This window comes from Brachyistius frenatus, unplaced genomic scaffold, assembly GCF_029030835.1.
Source record: "Brachyistius frenatus isolate BFR_SWC_R1_liver_20210118 unplaced genomic scaffold, ASM2903083v1 Contig_125, whole genome shotgun sequence".
NCBI classification, from domain to species: domain Eukaryota; kingdom Metazoa; phylum Chordata; class Actinopteri; family Embiotocidae; genus Brachyistius; species Brachyistius frenatus.
This window is the reverse complement of record NW_027210724.1, coordinates 323,100-339,462: the sequence shown is the minus strand read 5'-3', so window position 1 is coordinate 339,462 and position 16,363 is coordinate 323,100. Positions and strand designations below refer to the sequence as shown.

General features: G+C 39.8%; 1 protein-coding gene across 4 annotated transcripts in view; it reads left to right on the top strand.

Moving 5' to 3' along the window:
• Nucleotides 1-16,363, top strand: part of helz (helicase with zinc finger) — a 56,150-nt gene that overhangs the window by 14,591 nt on the left and 25,196 nt on the right. For 2 of the 4 annotated variants that reach the window (XM_069714061.1, XM_069714060.1), the window contains exons 13-19: nucleotides 1,769-1,895; nucleotides 2,063-2,275; nucleotides 4,156-4,286; nucleotides 5,381-5,458; nucleotides 7,127-7,306; nucleotides 9,556-9,657; nucleotides 11,468-11,646. In XM_069714061.1, the coding sequence (XP_069570162.1) occupies nucleotides 1,769-1,895; nucleotides 2,063-2,275; nucleotides 4,156-4,286; nucleotides 5,381-5,458; nucleotides 7,127-7,306; nucleotides 9,556-9,657; nucleotides 11,468-11,646 (1,010 nt within the window). The remainder of the gene's footprint in view (nucleotides 1-1,768; nucleotides 1,896-2,062; nucleotides 2,276-4,155; nucleotides 4,287-5,380; nucleotides 5,459-7,126; nucleotides 7,307-9,555; nucleotides 9,658-11,467; nucleotides 11,647-16,363) is intronic. The other 2 variants (XM_069714063.1, XM_069714062.1) reach the window with 1 other exon arrangement.

Sequence of the window (16,363 nt, the reverse complement as noted above, 5' to 3'; positions counted from 1 at the left end):
GTGCAAATGCAGCCTTTATAGATATAGATATATATATATATATACATATATATAAAATATAAAACTGCAAATTGTTCAGTGGCCATACTACAAACAGTTGTGCTGCACAAAAAGACATATATAGTTTTATATTTTATATATATGTTTTTATTGAATACATGTTCTCTTGACTGCTTTGAACCAAACATTTTATTTACAATACATTCACCAATACAGCCCTTGGCTGTCGTTGAGTGGTATAAATATTTTGTGTTATGAAATCTCAACCCACCACAAGGTGTCAGACTTGACCATCATTGTAGTGTGTGTGTGTGTGTGTGTGTGTGTGTGTGTGTGTGTGTGTGTGTGTGTGTGTGTGTGTGTGTGTGTGTGTGTGTGTGTGTGTGTGTGTGTGTGTGTGTGTGTGTGTGTGTGTGTGTGTGTGTGTGTGTGTGTGGTGTGTGTGTGTGTGTGTGAGAGGGCGGGTGTGAATCTCACACCCAGCTTCACTAACGGTGGCAGTGCCATTGAATCACAAGTCTAAGGTGATTGTTTTGAAGACCATGAGGAATGCGGCTTTTTCTCTAGTTTTTTTGCTTGAAAAAAAAAACAAACTGAACATGCTGCTGATGATGTCACAGTAACCACTTAATCCCCCATTCAGTAAAATAAGTACGGCAGACCCTCCCCCACCACTTTAAATCTCTTTTATTTCCTGCCGGCTCTTAAAATGATCTTGATTCTTTACTCACAGTCTCATTTGACTTGGTAAGGAATCGAAGAATGGATCCTTTTTCTGTTCTTACCTGTAGCATGAAATATTCTTTTAATCTTCATCTTTTCAAGTATGCATATGAACAATCTCTCATCTATGCTTGACATTTTCTAATGCTTTTAAGGGCTGATCCAGTTTCAGCAGGAGGTTTCCACTTAAATGTGGACTCTTGGATCTGCAAATGATCATTAATGGCTTATTTCAGTCATTTAAATGCTGTCCAACCTAAAAACGATTTCTTTTTAGAATAACTGAATAACTTCAAACTATATTTTGCTTTACCCTTTCTGTGTGTGACATTTTTCCTTTTGGCAGCTTTGTATCAGGAGGAACGCTGATTATCTAAAGTGAGAATGGAGTGACTTAGAACCAAGACCTCTTTGCTGTCTGCTTTTGTCTAAAAATGTTCCCTCTTTGAGAATTTTGCCAGAAAGCTGATGCAAACCCATGACAAGAAACCTTAAGAGCTCCCCAGGCTATCTAACACCACTGGTTTGTAAATAAATACAGGACGTGTTAAGTGATCTGCACGTGCCAATCATCCATCAGAGTTCATCGCCAATGTTGCTGGCTATTTCATCATTTCAGATCCAGCAGAGACCAGAAAGGCAACACTGCAGAACTGAATTTATATCTCTCCCAAAAGTGCTTCAATGTTCCACTAAATGTGTGCATGAATAAGCTTTGTGCCACTGGTTGTTTTTCTCTCAAGGACCATCTTAATAAAATGGATTTAGCTGTTTTTTAGGTTCTTCGCTGTCTGGGTTTTATTTGGTTGGCCTTAGATTTTGAACAGCTTATTAGGCTTTCACTTTTACTTAAAACTACTAGAAAGCAGAACAGGGTTAAGATGTCTGCAGTAAAGGAGGGACTCACCTGTACCCGAGTCAAGTGAATGTACCGTTGCGATGCTGCTTGTTTATTGACATCAGTGATGCCTTCATTCTTAAGTTGACTTACAAGTGCAGTAATGGGGTCTTTAAATGCATAACCAATGTCCATGTTCAACCCCAGGTTTAACATCAAGGTGAATCTGCAGCTGGTCAATAGCTTTATGCTGACTGGCATTTCTGTCGGAGCCAAGTATGCCCAGAATGGACAGCTCTTTGCACGCTTCAGACTCACTGAAACACTCTCTGAGGTAAGTGGACTGTCTGCAGTGGCGTCTGCCAACCACACATTGCCACGTTGGTTTCTGCCATTTCACTTTTAAGGTTCTAACTACTCCTTAGTGGCACTAAGAGTCCAAAAGTATCTGCTAAACTGTTATTCTTCTTTCTTTTTTTTCTTTCCTTCCTCTCGCGTCAGGACACACTGGCCGGGCGGCTTGTGATGACAAAAGTAAATTCAGTCCTGCTGCTGCCGCTGGGCCGTGAGGGGGTCAGCAGCCAGCCACCTCCTGGGGTCAAAGAGCGTGTTTATGAGGCTGTGATTGAGGAGAAAACCAAGGACTACATCTTCCTGAGGATCTGCAAGGACTGCTGTCAGGAGTTGGGGCTACAGTCTGACAGAGAATTACAGGTATAGGCTTTACCGCACTTCTCATGCTGAAGCAGGTGGTGTCTCTGTCCTACTGTCACCACAGATATTTAATAAGACTGGTGTCTTATTAAGATTTTTGTGCAAGTAATTTTTTTTGTACAAACTAGAAAATGATAATTAGACAATTTTCTTTCTTTAAAAACTTGAAAGTTTCACCTTTTTTTGTTGGAATAACTACCTCCGGGAGACTCTTTTTTTTTTTTTTTTTTTTTTTTTTTTTCTCCTCTTCTGTCCTGAACGTCAGCAGGGGCGCTGTGTTAACAGTTATCAAAACAACCCTCATTCTATCTCCGCGGGAGCATAATCTCCTTTGTCTTCTGCATATGCCTCTCCTGCTTGCTTATATGCTACAATTAAATTTCCCTATCTCTTTTGTGTGTTCTTATTCCACACAGCCTTGACGTTTCGCACACTACTTGCTATTGCATATCTCACTTTAAATTCCCTTGTGTTTGTTGTTTATTTCACTCTATTTCTTTGTCTTTTTTTCCCTATTTTCTTCTTGTTTCCTCTTTTCTTCTTTTTTTTAAATCATACATATATTCATTCTTTATCACTCTGCTTTTCACACTTGTAGCCCCCAAAGCCATTGCCTACTTCACAGTGTACCTGTTGGAAGCCTGTTTCTCTCTCAAGCTGACTACGCCCTCCAGCAGTAAAACAAAACAAATCTTAACGCATACACCAGGTGTAAGATATGGGAATTAAATAGAAATGTAAATGGACTTGGTGAATTAGTAAATGGTTCATCAACTGTTCAGCTGTGGCAAAGCCAGTGCACAACACTGTTGCAGGTGTTACTGTCTCCCACCTCGTTTCAGTGGGAAGGATCTCCACACCATGATGCTGCCACAAGGTTCTAGGTCTTGTGTGTCAGTTGTAAGATCTAGAAATCTGTAGGTCTGTCACCACTCATAAAATTTTTATTTTACAATTAATCGTCAAACAAATAATTGCGATTAACCAATTAGTTGTCTTTTCCTGTTTATTTTGGACCACTATTCTAAGCCTGATCAGTTTAATGATAAACATACAATTTATGAAGAAGAGACATTTATTGCCTGTGGTGTTTCAACTCAATCCATGATGGTTAATGTCAGTAAATGCTCATTTGAAAAGCAGTCAGTCGAATATCAGAAGTTAAACACCTCGAGATAAACAGTTGGTGGCACTAGTTCTCTACTCATGTGCCATTAAACCATAGCAGGATGATGCTGGATGAGATGATGTCATTAAAAGAGCATCAGTCAAACCTCAAATGGTGGAAAATGACATGGAAATATGACATAGTTTCATCCAGCGGTTTTTATAGACATGAATGGAAACAGTTCTGATGACTATACAAAATAGTGACGACTAGGCTCAAATAATTGCGGCCAGGTGATTGTGTACGTATTGTGGCAGACCTAGAGCGCTCCCAAAAGAGAATTGGGAGAATGCAACACATCAAATTTCGATTTTGCATCTTAGTTTTAAAGAGACATGAATACGCGGCTCCAGAGCAACTGGCAAGACTCGTCTTTATGTGAGGAATTTAATTAGAGCTCATACATGTCATTCATTTTTAACATCTTTTTACAGATGTCCAATTTGCAATATTGATGCAATTCGTTGCACCACATTGCATATGTTATACATGTATGATTTTTAATGGATGTGGATTCTCAATACCATAAATCATTAAAGAGAATCATCGGTTCTAAACCGGAAATTGATTCTCATTTTAAACAGAATTGTTCTAACAAACAAAAGGTTTGCTCCATGTATTGATTAAAATGTATTGCGTTGATTATTTCCTGGTATCCCTAGCCTACGGATGGATGGAGATAAACAAGCTCTCTGTGTTGCCTCTGTGTCAGGTGGAGCTCCAGTTCCAGTTGAACAGACTGCCACTCTGCGAGATGCACTACGCCCTGGATCGCATCAGAGAAAACAACATCCTTTTCCCTGATGCTAGCCTGGTCCCCACCATCCCCTGGAGCCCCAACAGGTGTGTATTTCACCATGTACACCATCACACACGCTTGACTGCGATGAGCAGTTTGTGATGAAAAAAAAAAAATTATATTTATTGTTACCAAAATTAAATCTTCACCTCCTTCGGACACGGTCTCTTACGACATCGAATTGATAGGAAGTCTCCTGTGTTTGCATACAGCATATACACCCATTTTTGCATAATACATGCAAGTAATCCTCAACACGTATATTATACAGGCACTCCTCTATTACCTGCACGTCGTATTAGTTTGACAAATACCCGAACGGAGGGTACACCACATCAGTTCCATAGTTGACTGAATAACCCTCGCCTTGCTGGCTCGTTGGCTATTTGGAAATGCTTGCAGCTCCCTTCAGCTTTAGAGCTCTCTCTCTGAAGTTGGACAGGTGAGGGAAACGAGGCAGTAATCTTTATTGACAAGAGCCAAAGTCAAATATAATCCCCCTGTGGTTTTCTTGGCTGCTGCTTTATCTGGGCTCCAGAATAGGATTCATGTGGACTTTTGTTTTAATTGGAATTTGGATAAGTCCGAGTGTTTGATTAAAGAGACCAAGGGGGGAATTTAGCTGAAGTTTAAGCTCACCTGTGGATACAGCCGTAGTAGTGATGTCATAAAGCTGATTTGATTTTGATCTAAACTCTTAAATTGTCACCTTAACTGCAAACTAGTCAGAAGTATACTTTGTGGTTTAAATCAGGGGTCTTCAATGTTTTTCAGGCCAAGGACCCCCAAACTGATAGAGAGATGGAGCAGGGACCCCCTACTATATATATATATATTGTATAACATTGTGTTTTATATTAAACTGGAGGAGTGCAGGAGGCTTGGAGGGACAGGCCCAGGCTAGTCTCGCGCTGTGAGTGAACCGGTGCCCAGCTTTAGAGAGCTCCTGTGTGTCGCTGAATGTGTGCATTTCTGACTGAAAGATAACATCTTCTGCCTCCATTTATCCATTCACTACAATATGTCGGATTCATGTTAATGTGTATTTAAAGACATTTAAATTTGTGAAAAAAAAAATATATATTATTTTTTTTTTACAATTTTCTAATCAACCACAAATTTCACGGACCCCCTGCAGTACCTCCGCGGACCCCCTAGGGGTCACGGACCCCCTGTTGAAGACCTCTGGTTTAAAGCAACACATCTCGGTTTTGAGGTAAATAGTTGCACCATTAACGTTATTCAACATTAATATCTTTATAATAATTTAAGTGAGGAAAGATAGCAGTTAAATACCAGTATTATGTAGTCCTCTCCACATCTTTCACCCCACTAGTTGGGATGATGATGTTTAGAGGGAAACGGTGCAGTTTGCTAATATCATGTTGGTACAGACAGTCTATGAATTTCAGCGAGCCTCAAAGTCTCACAATACAAATAGGGAAGAATTACAGGTAAATAAAATCCCTTCCAAACCATACAAATGTTTGATTGCCGTTTGTACTGTGATTAAAAAGTCGTACTTTTACATTTGCACAAAAAGAAGTGATGGCAAAATGAGCATTAGATGGCCATTAATATTACACGCTTGTGCCTTGTTTTGACCAATCAAACTATTATATTTGGTAGCCCAAACCAGCAGCATTGTTTGACTTTGAACGAATTACCTTAACAAGCCAGATGTGGCTGCATTGCTGTAATAAATGAGTTGTGCCAGTGATTGACATGTTCTAATTAGACCCAAACAAGATGTTTAAGGAGAAAGTATTGTTGGCATGAAAGACTTAAGGCTTTTGAAAACTTGTAGCAGAATCCCTTGATCTCAGCCATCCATCTCTGTCTCACACACACACACACACACACACACACACACACACACACACACACACACACACACACACACACACACACACACACACACACACACACACACACACACACACACACACACACACATAAATGCTGAGAAATCTCTCATGCCCCCAACTATGTCTCAGTTGGAGATCAGTCAATTGGTGTTGGTGGATTCACAGCTTCAGAAGATGCAGGCTTCGTAATGAGGACAGTGATGCTTAGAGACAAACAGATATGCACACATGATACATGCACAATAACTCACTCTTACATAAATCCCTCCTTCCTAGTCATCTTTATTATTTAAACAAACACATACACTTTCCTGTGTATATGATATTTACTGCTCATCTGAAAACGATTTTCTTTCCTCTTGCATTTCTGCCACGTTTTATATTCATGGTGGGATGGTACCCATGTCTGTTGCACCTTCTCTGCTATGGATATTTTTGCGTATAAGACAAAAATGTGAAACTTACAATATTTAGATTCTTTACATGACCAGCAGGCACGTAAACATGTCTCACCTATTTAATACTGTAAATGCCAAACCTAAAATTGAGTAAACTATATAACGCAAAAGTAGGAGGTGCTTCGGGCAGCCACAGCTTGTCTGTAATCTGAGATGTGTATGTTGTCTAGACTTATACATTTCTGTTTGTTCAAAGATTGACTAGTTTGATTTCTCCTTCACTTCTTGTTCAGAACTTCTGTTGTTTCAGCCGCTTTCTTTCCCACACTTCCTTCGACCACAACTTTTATACCGTCTTTGCTTTCATCACTCATCATTTTGAGTATGTGCGTGCATACCATTCCTGTCATTCTGTGAAACACCTTGTGTTTGTCACTCCTATCACTGTCCCACTGAAGTTAATTAGATCAACAGACAAGTCTCTCATATTTAAAGCTATTCATTGTTTAAAGTGTAGTATTTTGTTGAAATGCTTGAAAATGGCTTTTTTAAGACTAAAAGTTCAATTAATGTTGGACTCTTCCTCTGATCATTTCTCCTTCCTCCCTCCGCCCTCAGGCAGTGGGACGAGCAGCTGGATCCCCGTCTAAATGCCAAGCAGAAGGAGGCCATCCTGGCCATCACCACACCCATCACAATGTCCTTACCCCCAATCCTCATCATTGGTCCCTATGGTACCGGCAAGACCTTCACCCTGGCCCAGGCTGTCAAGCACATCCTTCGCCAGGAACAGAGCAGGTCTGTGTGTGTTTTATTTAAATTCTGTAGGCGTTGTTCAATGACTTCTTCTTCTCCTCCTCCTCCTCCTCATCATCCTCCTCCTCCTCCTTCTTCTTCTTCTTCTTCTTCTTCTTCTTCTTCTTCTTCTTCTTCTTCTTCTTCTTCTTCTTCTTCTTCTTCTTCTTCTTCTTCTTCTTCCTCTTCTCCTTCTTCTTCTACCTCTGTTGGCAACCTTGAAAGGTGTTTACAGATGGAAAGCAATTTGTCTTGACATGTCAATGGGTGTGAGATTAAGTGCTGGCTCACCTCATACCTGTGAAATAAATGTTCAGTGATTGGTATTGATCAGCAGACCTGTCAAATCCCACGCTGACTGTGGTCATTTCATACAACATACCAGTTGATTAGGTACACCAAGCTAAAAAAAACATGGTGCAGTCCAACCGATTCATTTTTTTGTCAAAGCTTGTTTAGGGAGATGTTGATTCAGCTTAATGATTATTTAAAATGGTTATGATAAATGGTGCTGCTGAATTACATTTTGTAATCTTTTTAATAAACCCTTTTTTTTCCCATACATAGATGAACTAGGCTACTGGCACTCCTTGTGTAATGATAGTTGTTGCTAAGGGGTGAAAAATTACATCGATATGAGCAAGTGTGTTTTAGCAGCAGTCATAAACACATGAAATGGTAAGGGAGGTCAATGAAAGGACATGATAGAGGTGCTGGGTTGTGCAGTGGTCTCAATTTTAGCTTCAGGGTAGAGGCTGCCATGGGTTTGTCAAGCTGTGGTGTGTGTGTGTGTGTGTGTGTGTGTGTGTGTGTGTGTGTGTGTGTGTGTGTGTGTGTGTGTGTGTGTGTGTGTGTGTGTGTGTGTGTGTGTGTGTGTGTGTGTGTGTGTGTGTGTGTGTGTGTGTGAGATTAGGACTCTGTTTGTGGTGTGCTTCGTAGTGTGCGTGTGCCATAACTCGCAGGAAAAGTGTGATCGGTCGTTTGGATGAATATGTGTCATTTGTGGTTGATGCACATGGTTAGATTGCTTACATTGCTTTTCCTGACCCGGAATGAAAGTCGATGTGATCAATCGAGTTATGTCACTTCAGTGGGCCACAAAGTGTTATATATATGTACAATATTACATCATTGAAAACATGGCAAGATTTTTCATCATTAGTGAGCTCCTTCCCTTTGTACAGATGTCCACAGGAAATTCTGCAGTTTGTTGAGTTAAAAGCATAGCCATGTAGCACAAGGCTCCCTGGTCTTTATGAAAAATGAATGGAATATCTCGGACAGTGTCCCCCGTACGGAAGGGAGAGCGCGGTGTGTGTATATGTAATGTTAAAGGGGGAAAAAAAAATCAGCCTTTGAAAAATGTGAAGCAATGTAATATTCATTTCACATTGAATACATCTAATATTCTATGTCCAATATGAATTATAGATGTGTTAAAAGACAAGAGAAGGGTGACCCCTCTGGACCTTTACTACCAGCTTGTCATGCAGTTAAAACAGTGAACAAGACAATATATAGACCGTAGTCAAGTGTTCCCAATATATGTTATTGTGTTCAATGCTGTACGCTCTTTTGCGTTGCATTAAAAAAAATGGGGGGGGGGGGACACTCTGGCTTGTTTGTATATTGTCTTGTGCAGCACTAAACCCAGGATGCAGTGACGCTGCCCTTGCAAAGTAGTGTTGGGAGGTGGGACTTGTTTTGGTGGAATATGTGCAAGAAGGGAGGTGAGCCCGAGGATTAAAGTGACTTAATTCCCAGCAAATGGCCAAAAATAACCGAGCGGGCATTCCTTATTGCGTGCGATCCAAACATGCCATTTTTGTAGGTTGCTTGTTCGGCAGTTGTCATCATTTCCTGTTGTGGCTGAGATTTATAAAACGGGAACACACCAACGGCAGGTTTATACCAACTTGTACTGTAAATCAGCGTGGTATTGACAGTGAATGAACCCTACTTTTTTAACTGCTCAGATTTTCGGTTTTATAGAATTAGTTGAGTGTAAAAATTGAATTACGTTCTATTTACATTTTGATATCAAAGTCAACGCTAACCCATGGTATCCTAAATGTTTCACATACTAAATGAAATTCAAATCAAAGCCTCTAGCACAAGAACATGCATTGATGGGGCTTTAGTCCGTATCTTTAATGCTTTGTCTCTCAAAGGTTCATTTTGCAGGATTTAGGGGGATCTATTGGCAGTATTGAGTATTCATGCCTGACATTGTTTGTCTTTTTTCTCTACAGGGTCCTGATCTGCACCCACTCCAACAGTGCGGCTGACCTTTACATTAAGGACTACCTTCATCCGTATGTTGAAGCAGGCAATCCTCATGCCAGACCTCTCAGGTATATGAAACCAAGCGACATTCATCAGCGCACATGCTATATGCCTGGTGAATTTTCGTATATTGTACAGTTAAAATATGTAGCGGGGCCTGAAGGGATACATTACATACATGATGTTAAAGTCTCTTTAAATTTGTATGTATTCGTTTAGGCTGAATTGAATACATATTTTGAGAGGAAGGTTCATGAAGTAGCTACAGTTCTGTCATTAAGTCGAGTTTCGACCAAAGATTGATTGAGAGATGATTGGATGTTAGCGCCTACTTGCAATTCTCTTTCTGCAACATTCTGAAACCTGCCAGTTTATACTAAAGCACCGAGACAACAAGGTGTAACAGCTCCATGGCAACAACTCTGTACTTAGTGATGTTATTGAGAATTTGGAGCTGGCCATGGGCACATCAACAGAACAGAAGGTTTATGCAAACCTATGCCGTAAACCTGTGTCATACAATACACGGTTATTCCTAAAATACATTGATTTGGGAGGGGTGGGGGGAAATCCTCTCTTTCTTCTGTCTAAAACTTCTGCCATTTCAATCAGCGGACAGTTTGTAACTGATGAGACCAGCAGACCTCTCTGAGATGATTGGCTGCTGAAGGATTTCACACTGCTGCGACTTTTCCTTGCAACATTCTAAAACAGTTCGTCCTATCGCAAATCTTTGGTCTGAACTGGGTCTGAGGCACCCACAAAGGACCATGTTTCCATAATATAAATTATGATCCTTTGTAGACACCCAACATTACTCCAGTGTATTCATTAGCCAATGCAACATATCTCAGATCAGTAGTTAGCGCATACTTCAGATGGGAAAGTGATATCTTGCTTTTTTAATTCCTGGTATTTAACATTAATGTTTATTATATTTAGATCTTTTGTGTTCAGTGTGTGTGGCCTGTCTTGTCAGCATACACCGTCTTCGATTGAGAGCAACTCTGTGACTCTCACACATACATCAACTGGATTACCAGTATTGGAAAGCCTGCCACAGCTGACTTTGGGGATGTGAACTCAAGAACTCCCCCTGCTTTTAGAACTACACCTTGAGGCAACAAACAAACACAGAAAGACAGGGGTACTTCTTTTCCCTGCATTAGTGACTTCTAATCACATTTCAACAGCCCCAGAGGTCAACCAAGGACAGGGAAGCTATGTCTGCCTTGACCAGCCTCACCCTAATGTGACAGCTGTTTGTATGTGTGTGAGTGTTTTCACACACAAGTGTTTGGTAACATATGGGCAATCAAATGGCTGGTTTCACATGAGTGGTTAGTCTGATTTCCAAAGGCTTCAGTGTAAATTGCGCCATCATCACTGTAGCAAACGTCTCTCTGGTCTGCTCGCCTCCTTTGGGTGGACTTATTCAAGACAAAAGACCTTGTATGAATATTTAGTGGGAAGAAATTGCCAAAGAACAACATCCGACAGAGGACATATGTAAGGTCTTGCCTGCAGGCTGTCTGTGTTGATCAGTTTACTGACGTAATGTCATGTGCAACCATGCTTTTTTGTTGTTGTTATCCTGGAAAAATTCTACAATTCCTTAATGATTTCTGAGCTCTTTTCACTGCCTTTTTTTTTCTTACTATAAAGTACTAATTCATAAGTTGCCCTCTCTAACCTGAGACAAAAGACATATAAAAGTGAATAACAAATTGTACACACTGCTGTGTTTTATGGTTGTGAGCCAACATGCCTCAGAGGCAAACAATTGTTAGACTTTACAATTTCTCCAGTTGCTCCTGTCTTCCTCTATTTGTAACTCTTTCTCCTAATCTTTCTGCTTTTTTCCCCCGCTTCCTCCAGGGTATACTTCAGGAACCGCTGGGTGAAGACGGTCCACCCAGTGGTCCAGCAGTACTGTCTGATCTCCAGCACACACATCACTTTTCAGATGCCCACAAGGGAGGACATCCTCAGGCACCGCGTGGTGGTGGTCACCCTCAGCACCTCCCAGTACCTCTGCCAGCTTGACTTGGAGCCTGGTAAGTCATGAAAAAGTACCGAGTCATCTCAAGTGTAGTAAGGCTGCCGTGTGATGGTTGATGCAGGCAGCCATTCCCCTCAGCAGCTTTCATTTGGTTTGGTTTTAACTGTAAAACACCATTTTTATGTTGTTGTTTTTTTTATTAACATTTGAAGAATTAGTGTGAAAGATCCTGTTGACAGGCACTGCTTTGTCAGACATACTGTACACGCCTAATACACACTAAAATTAAGTTTCTGTCAGATAGGTTGTTCCAACCCAGAGTTTTAAAAAAAACATTTTTGGGACCGCTAGCAATGTAAATAAGGTTGAAAAACACCAATACAAAAACCACAAAAATATAGTCTCTAATCAACAGAATTGACTCAACACACAAACAAAAATGTGAACAGCTTAATCAAAGTGAAAAAAAGTTTGTGTTTTCTAAAAGTGCTTCTTTTCTACATATAAACATGTTGATGCACATTTTTCAAAGCTCTTAACTACATGCAAACACGGCTCGGTGTGTTTAGTCTGGTGTTCTTTGGTCATCCCCACTGACGGACAACCGGTGATGGCAGGGGCCCACCATGTAGAAGGATGGAACTCATTTAAGTTGTGTAAAAGACACGGAAAACAAACCAATTTTTCAGTGCAGGCTAATAACCGACACTAATGTGTCAGCGGAGGGGGCTTTGTCTGTTGCTTGGGAACACCATCTGCCTGTTTCTAATGTATTTTACATCATTAGCCCTCCTCCCTACGTCCCTTCTATCCTGCTCTTTCGGTGTTTGATGGTGATGAAAATTGCCCGGAAACGAGGCAATTAGTAGTGAAAAAGTCTACTAAGTAACAATAACAAATCTCCCACCCCAAAAACACAGGTTCCCCCAAAACAGAATAGTGAGGCTGTTATCTATTTTACATTTGGTTTGTTGAATTTCCTCTTTCTTAATGACCTAAATACAGGATTTGGCATGTTGAAACTGTTTCATGTGTTGAGTGTCCCTGTGTATGTTTTGATTAATTATATTATTGTTTAAAGAATAATTTGCCCAGCCCAAACAGGCTTACATGATCAAATTTTTTTTTTAGAACAAGAAACTTTCAGATTCAGAGTAGCAACATAAATTACACGTAATACTAAAAAATGAAACCACCCTCATGTTTTTTACCCAAAACTTTAGAGACAAAGGTGACCTTTTTAAGCATTGAAATTAAACAGCCATTTCATACTGTCATCTTTGCGGTAGCAAAATATTTCTGCATTTAGAACTGACATTTCTGGGGGGCTGTGGCTCAGACGGTAGAGTGGGTTGAACACCAATCGGAAGGTTGGTGGCTCGATCCCCAGCTCCCCCCGTCCACATGCCCAAGCGTCCCTGAGCAAGACGCTGAACCCTAAGTTGCTCCCAATGGTGTACCATCGGTGTGTGAATGTGCTCCTGATGGCAGCACCCTGCATGGTTATCTGTCTCATTAGTGTGTGAATGGGAAAACTATGTTAAAGCGCTTTGAGACCGAAAGGTGATAAAGCGCTATACAAGTACAGACCATTTACCATTTAATTATACATGAAAATATATTTGAAATTCATCATGATAAGAATAATACAGAACAAAGTCTGATTCACACTCAACTTTTCCTAATTTGCAGAACTCTCACAGATTGTATTCTGCCTGAATTCATTGCTGTTCTCAGTGCAACTGAAAATCTTAGAATTTTGCTTGCAAATGAGATTCAAGGTGATAATTGTGCTTAATTCGGATATATGTTTTAAATGTTATTTTTAATGAGATGTCTTTTAACCATTTTTGTTTACATGTAGCGAGTAATGTCCCTTAAATTGTGTTCAAGGCACACAATGAATTATTACTAAGCATGCATTGTTATTGAGCCTCCCAAAAATGGCTTAATACTCTGTAGCTGATGGAGAATTGTGTAGTTTACTCTGAAGAAAAAACGTCTTATTTACCATCCTGTTCTGACACATTAAAGCTGGGGTATAGGCCAAAAATAAAAGATAATAGAACATACCATCAGGCTTACTGGGACAAATCCCCCCCAAAAAAAAATCCATTAAGTTTTTACCATTGCTGTCTGTTTCTTTATTGGCCCTCTCGGTGTGCCTCTCCTTCAGGGCACTCATGACAGCATGAGAAATGGGTGTTTTGGGACTGAGCTCACTGGCCTATTACAACCAATATATAATTAACACTCACCGGCTTGATAAGAACACCCCCTTTTTATAAAGTTCATTCCCCCTTTTTTGGGAGGAGGATTTGCGCTGTAGGCAGTTTGTTGCCAAAGTTAGTAAGCAACTTTTTCTCCAGGATTTTCCACCATTGAATCAGACTTATCTGATATCGGAAGGGATATGCACGCTAATCTGCATTTGTAGAACAGCTGTGATTGACCTTAAATCTCCAGATTTTCCCAAACCAGAATACAGAGCCAAGAGGAGGAGTATGAGGCTAGTTTTTTTTTTCCCCAGAAAACTTGAATTGCAATAAGCTCAAAGGTTATTCGGGACTTTTTGCAGTGATGCAGAAAGAAAAAAAGAAAAAGCTTTAAGCCAACACCAGCTTTAAGCCAACAATTCTACAGTCTTATCGTTTTGTATTATTGATCCAAGAATCTAGCCTTTATCACCCTGAATGGCCAAACACTTATGAATGCTTTAAAAGACAAAGTGCAACTCTATTCACAATAAAGTGATATTTTATACTTCCCAATAACCTGGAAGTAGAATTTATTACATGGGAAACACATGCATCGTAAAGTCATTAGTAACTAAAATACTCAAGATCTCTACATATTTGTAACTTGTTCCCAGCAGACCCCTTTGATCTGCCAGCTGAACATTACAAAATTAGATTTCATAGATCATACACTGTGCAAGATTAAATCCTAAATATTTATATTTGGGCGCGTATTCCTGTTACAAACGTTATATTGTTAGAAATTGTGTTTCTGCTCAGAGCAGGGTAATGACATGATTATATTTTGACAAAGCTTTCAAACCCAGTTTTACCAAGCTTGTTCTATTGGGGTAAATGTACATGCATAGACGCTGTCACACTTACAGACTTTCCAAATCATTTTTACAGCGTGAAAAGGGTAGAGAGAGACTAAAAGGAAGCATTTGAGAGACCGGGTGTGCGAGTGGAAGGAGCTGCCATTCATTATTAACGAGTCATCTCTCCCACAAATCTCTTCTGTAGCATTGTGCTTCAGAGCTCTTTCACCTCTGCTTATTGTCCCTCCTCCCACCTCTTTTTCTCTTACCACTGTTTTGTCCATGTTCAAACACCATAATTGGCCCAGTGACAAATAGCCACTACATAAATGTAAATTTGGACCTCTGGTTTAGAGAGAGATTCCCCAAGGCAGGCAGCTGTATCCCAGGTGAAACATTAAGCACCATATTCGTTTATGTTCTTTTCTGTCAACTTGGTGCTCATAAAGACCATCTTTTTCCTCCCTTCTTGCCTCCCAACTAATCACCGCTTCGCTGCCCGGGGAAACATTCTCATTAGTAATGACCCATGTACATCATTTGTGAGCGTTATTAGGCCGTTATTTGTTCGTGTGGATGGAAGTAAAGAGCAAGAAGGGAGCATGCAGCAGGGCTCCTGTTGTCCACAATGCATAGCAAAGGTCACCAAAAGAGCCTGGCTTCATTAATTAAGGGATAACTCATCTACATTAAGTCTTTGGCTGCATTGTTGACCAATTGATATTCCATGCAGTGATAAAGAAAAACAGGGTAAAAGTAAAGATCTCAAAGCAAAATGTAACAGCACTGGTTGAAATTACATTTTCATCCATAATTTCACTTCTCCAAATACAGTGAAACACTGTGCAGCTTGGCTGTCAACTGACAGAAATCTTGATAACTCTTTTTTTTTTTTATCCATATTACACGTAGGCATGTCACAATCGTAACGTTTTAGTTGACAATTATTTGTCAGGCAAATAACTTTGATTTGATATAATTGTCTGTTTCTCTTCATTTTATGTCCCTGTTATAGTGTAAGCCTTAAAACATTTGAAATAATGCCTGTATATCATATGAAGAGGAGTCATTACTGGCAATTAACATGAAAACATATAAATTGAGTTCATTAAAATATTCTGTTTGTAATTCAGGGGACATGGCATTAAATACAACAACTTAAATATTCAAAACCTTTTACTGAAATGTACAAAGGATTTACTAACAATGACAGGTACCACTAATCAGAACAATGCACCATAGTGGCACTAATTCTCCACTAAAGCGCCATTAAATCATTACAGAAGAACAAGTGTGACAATAAGTATGACCTCTGCAACATCTATCAATATTAGTGTACTATCTGACAATTATTCTATTATAAGAAGTAATTACATAATGTAAAAGGCAAAGATTCTTACAATGTTGTATTCTATATATATAGCCTGTTTATTAGACGTTTTTATTAGCTTTTATTTGATACATCACTTTACAACTCGGAAGGTATATGTTTCTCCTCACCAGCTGTAACCAATATGCCCACTTGTATATTCTGCCAATATGTATGTAGAAACATGGGTCATTGTTAACTAAGTGTATATAATTGTATAAAGCCTGCTGTCGGGGGGACAGTGCCAGCCTATGCTTTAGTGAAGTGCACACACGGAGAACATTGGTTTGAGACATTAGAGTTGGGGGGGAAAAAAAAAAAAAAAAAAAAGCTTGAGAAATACATTTT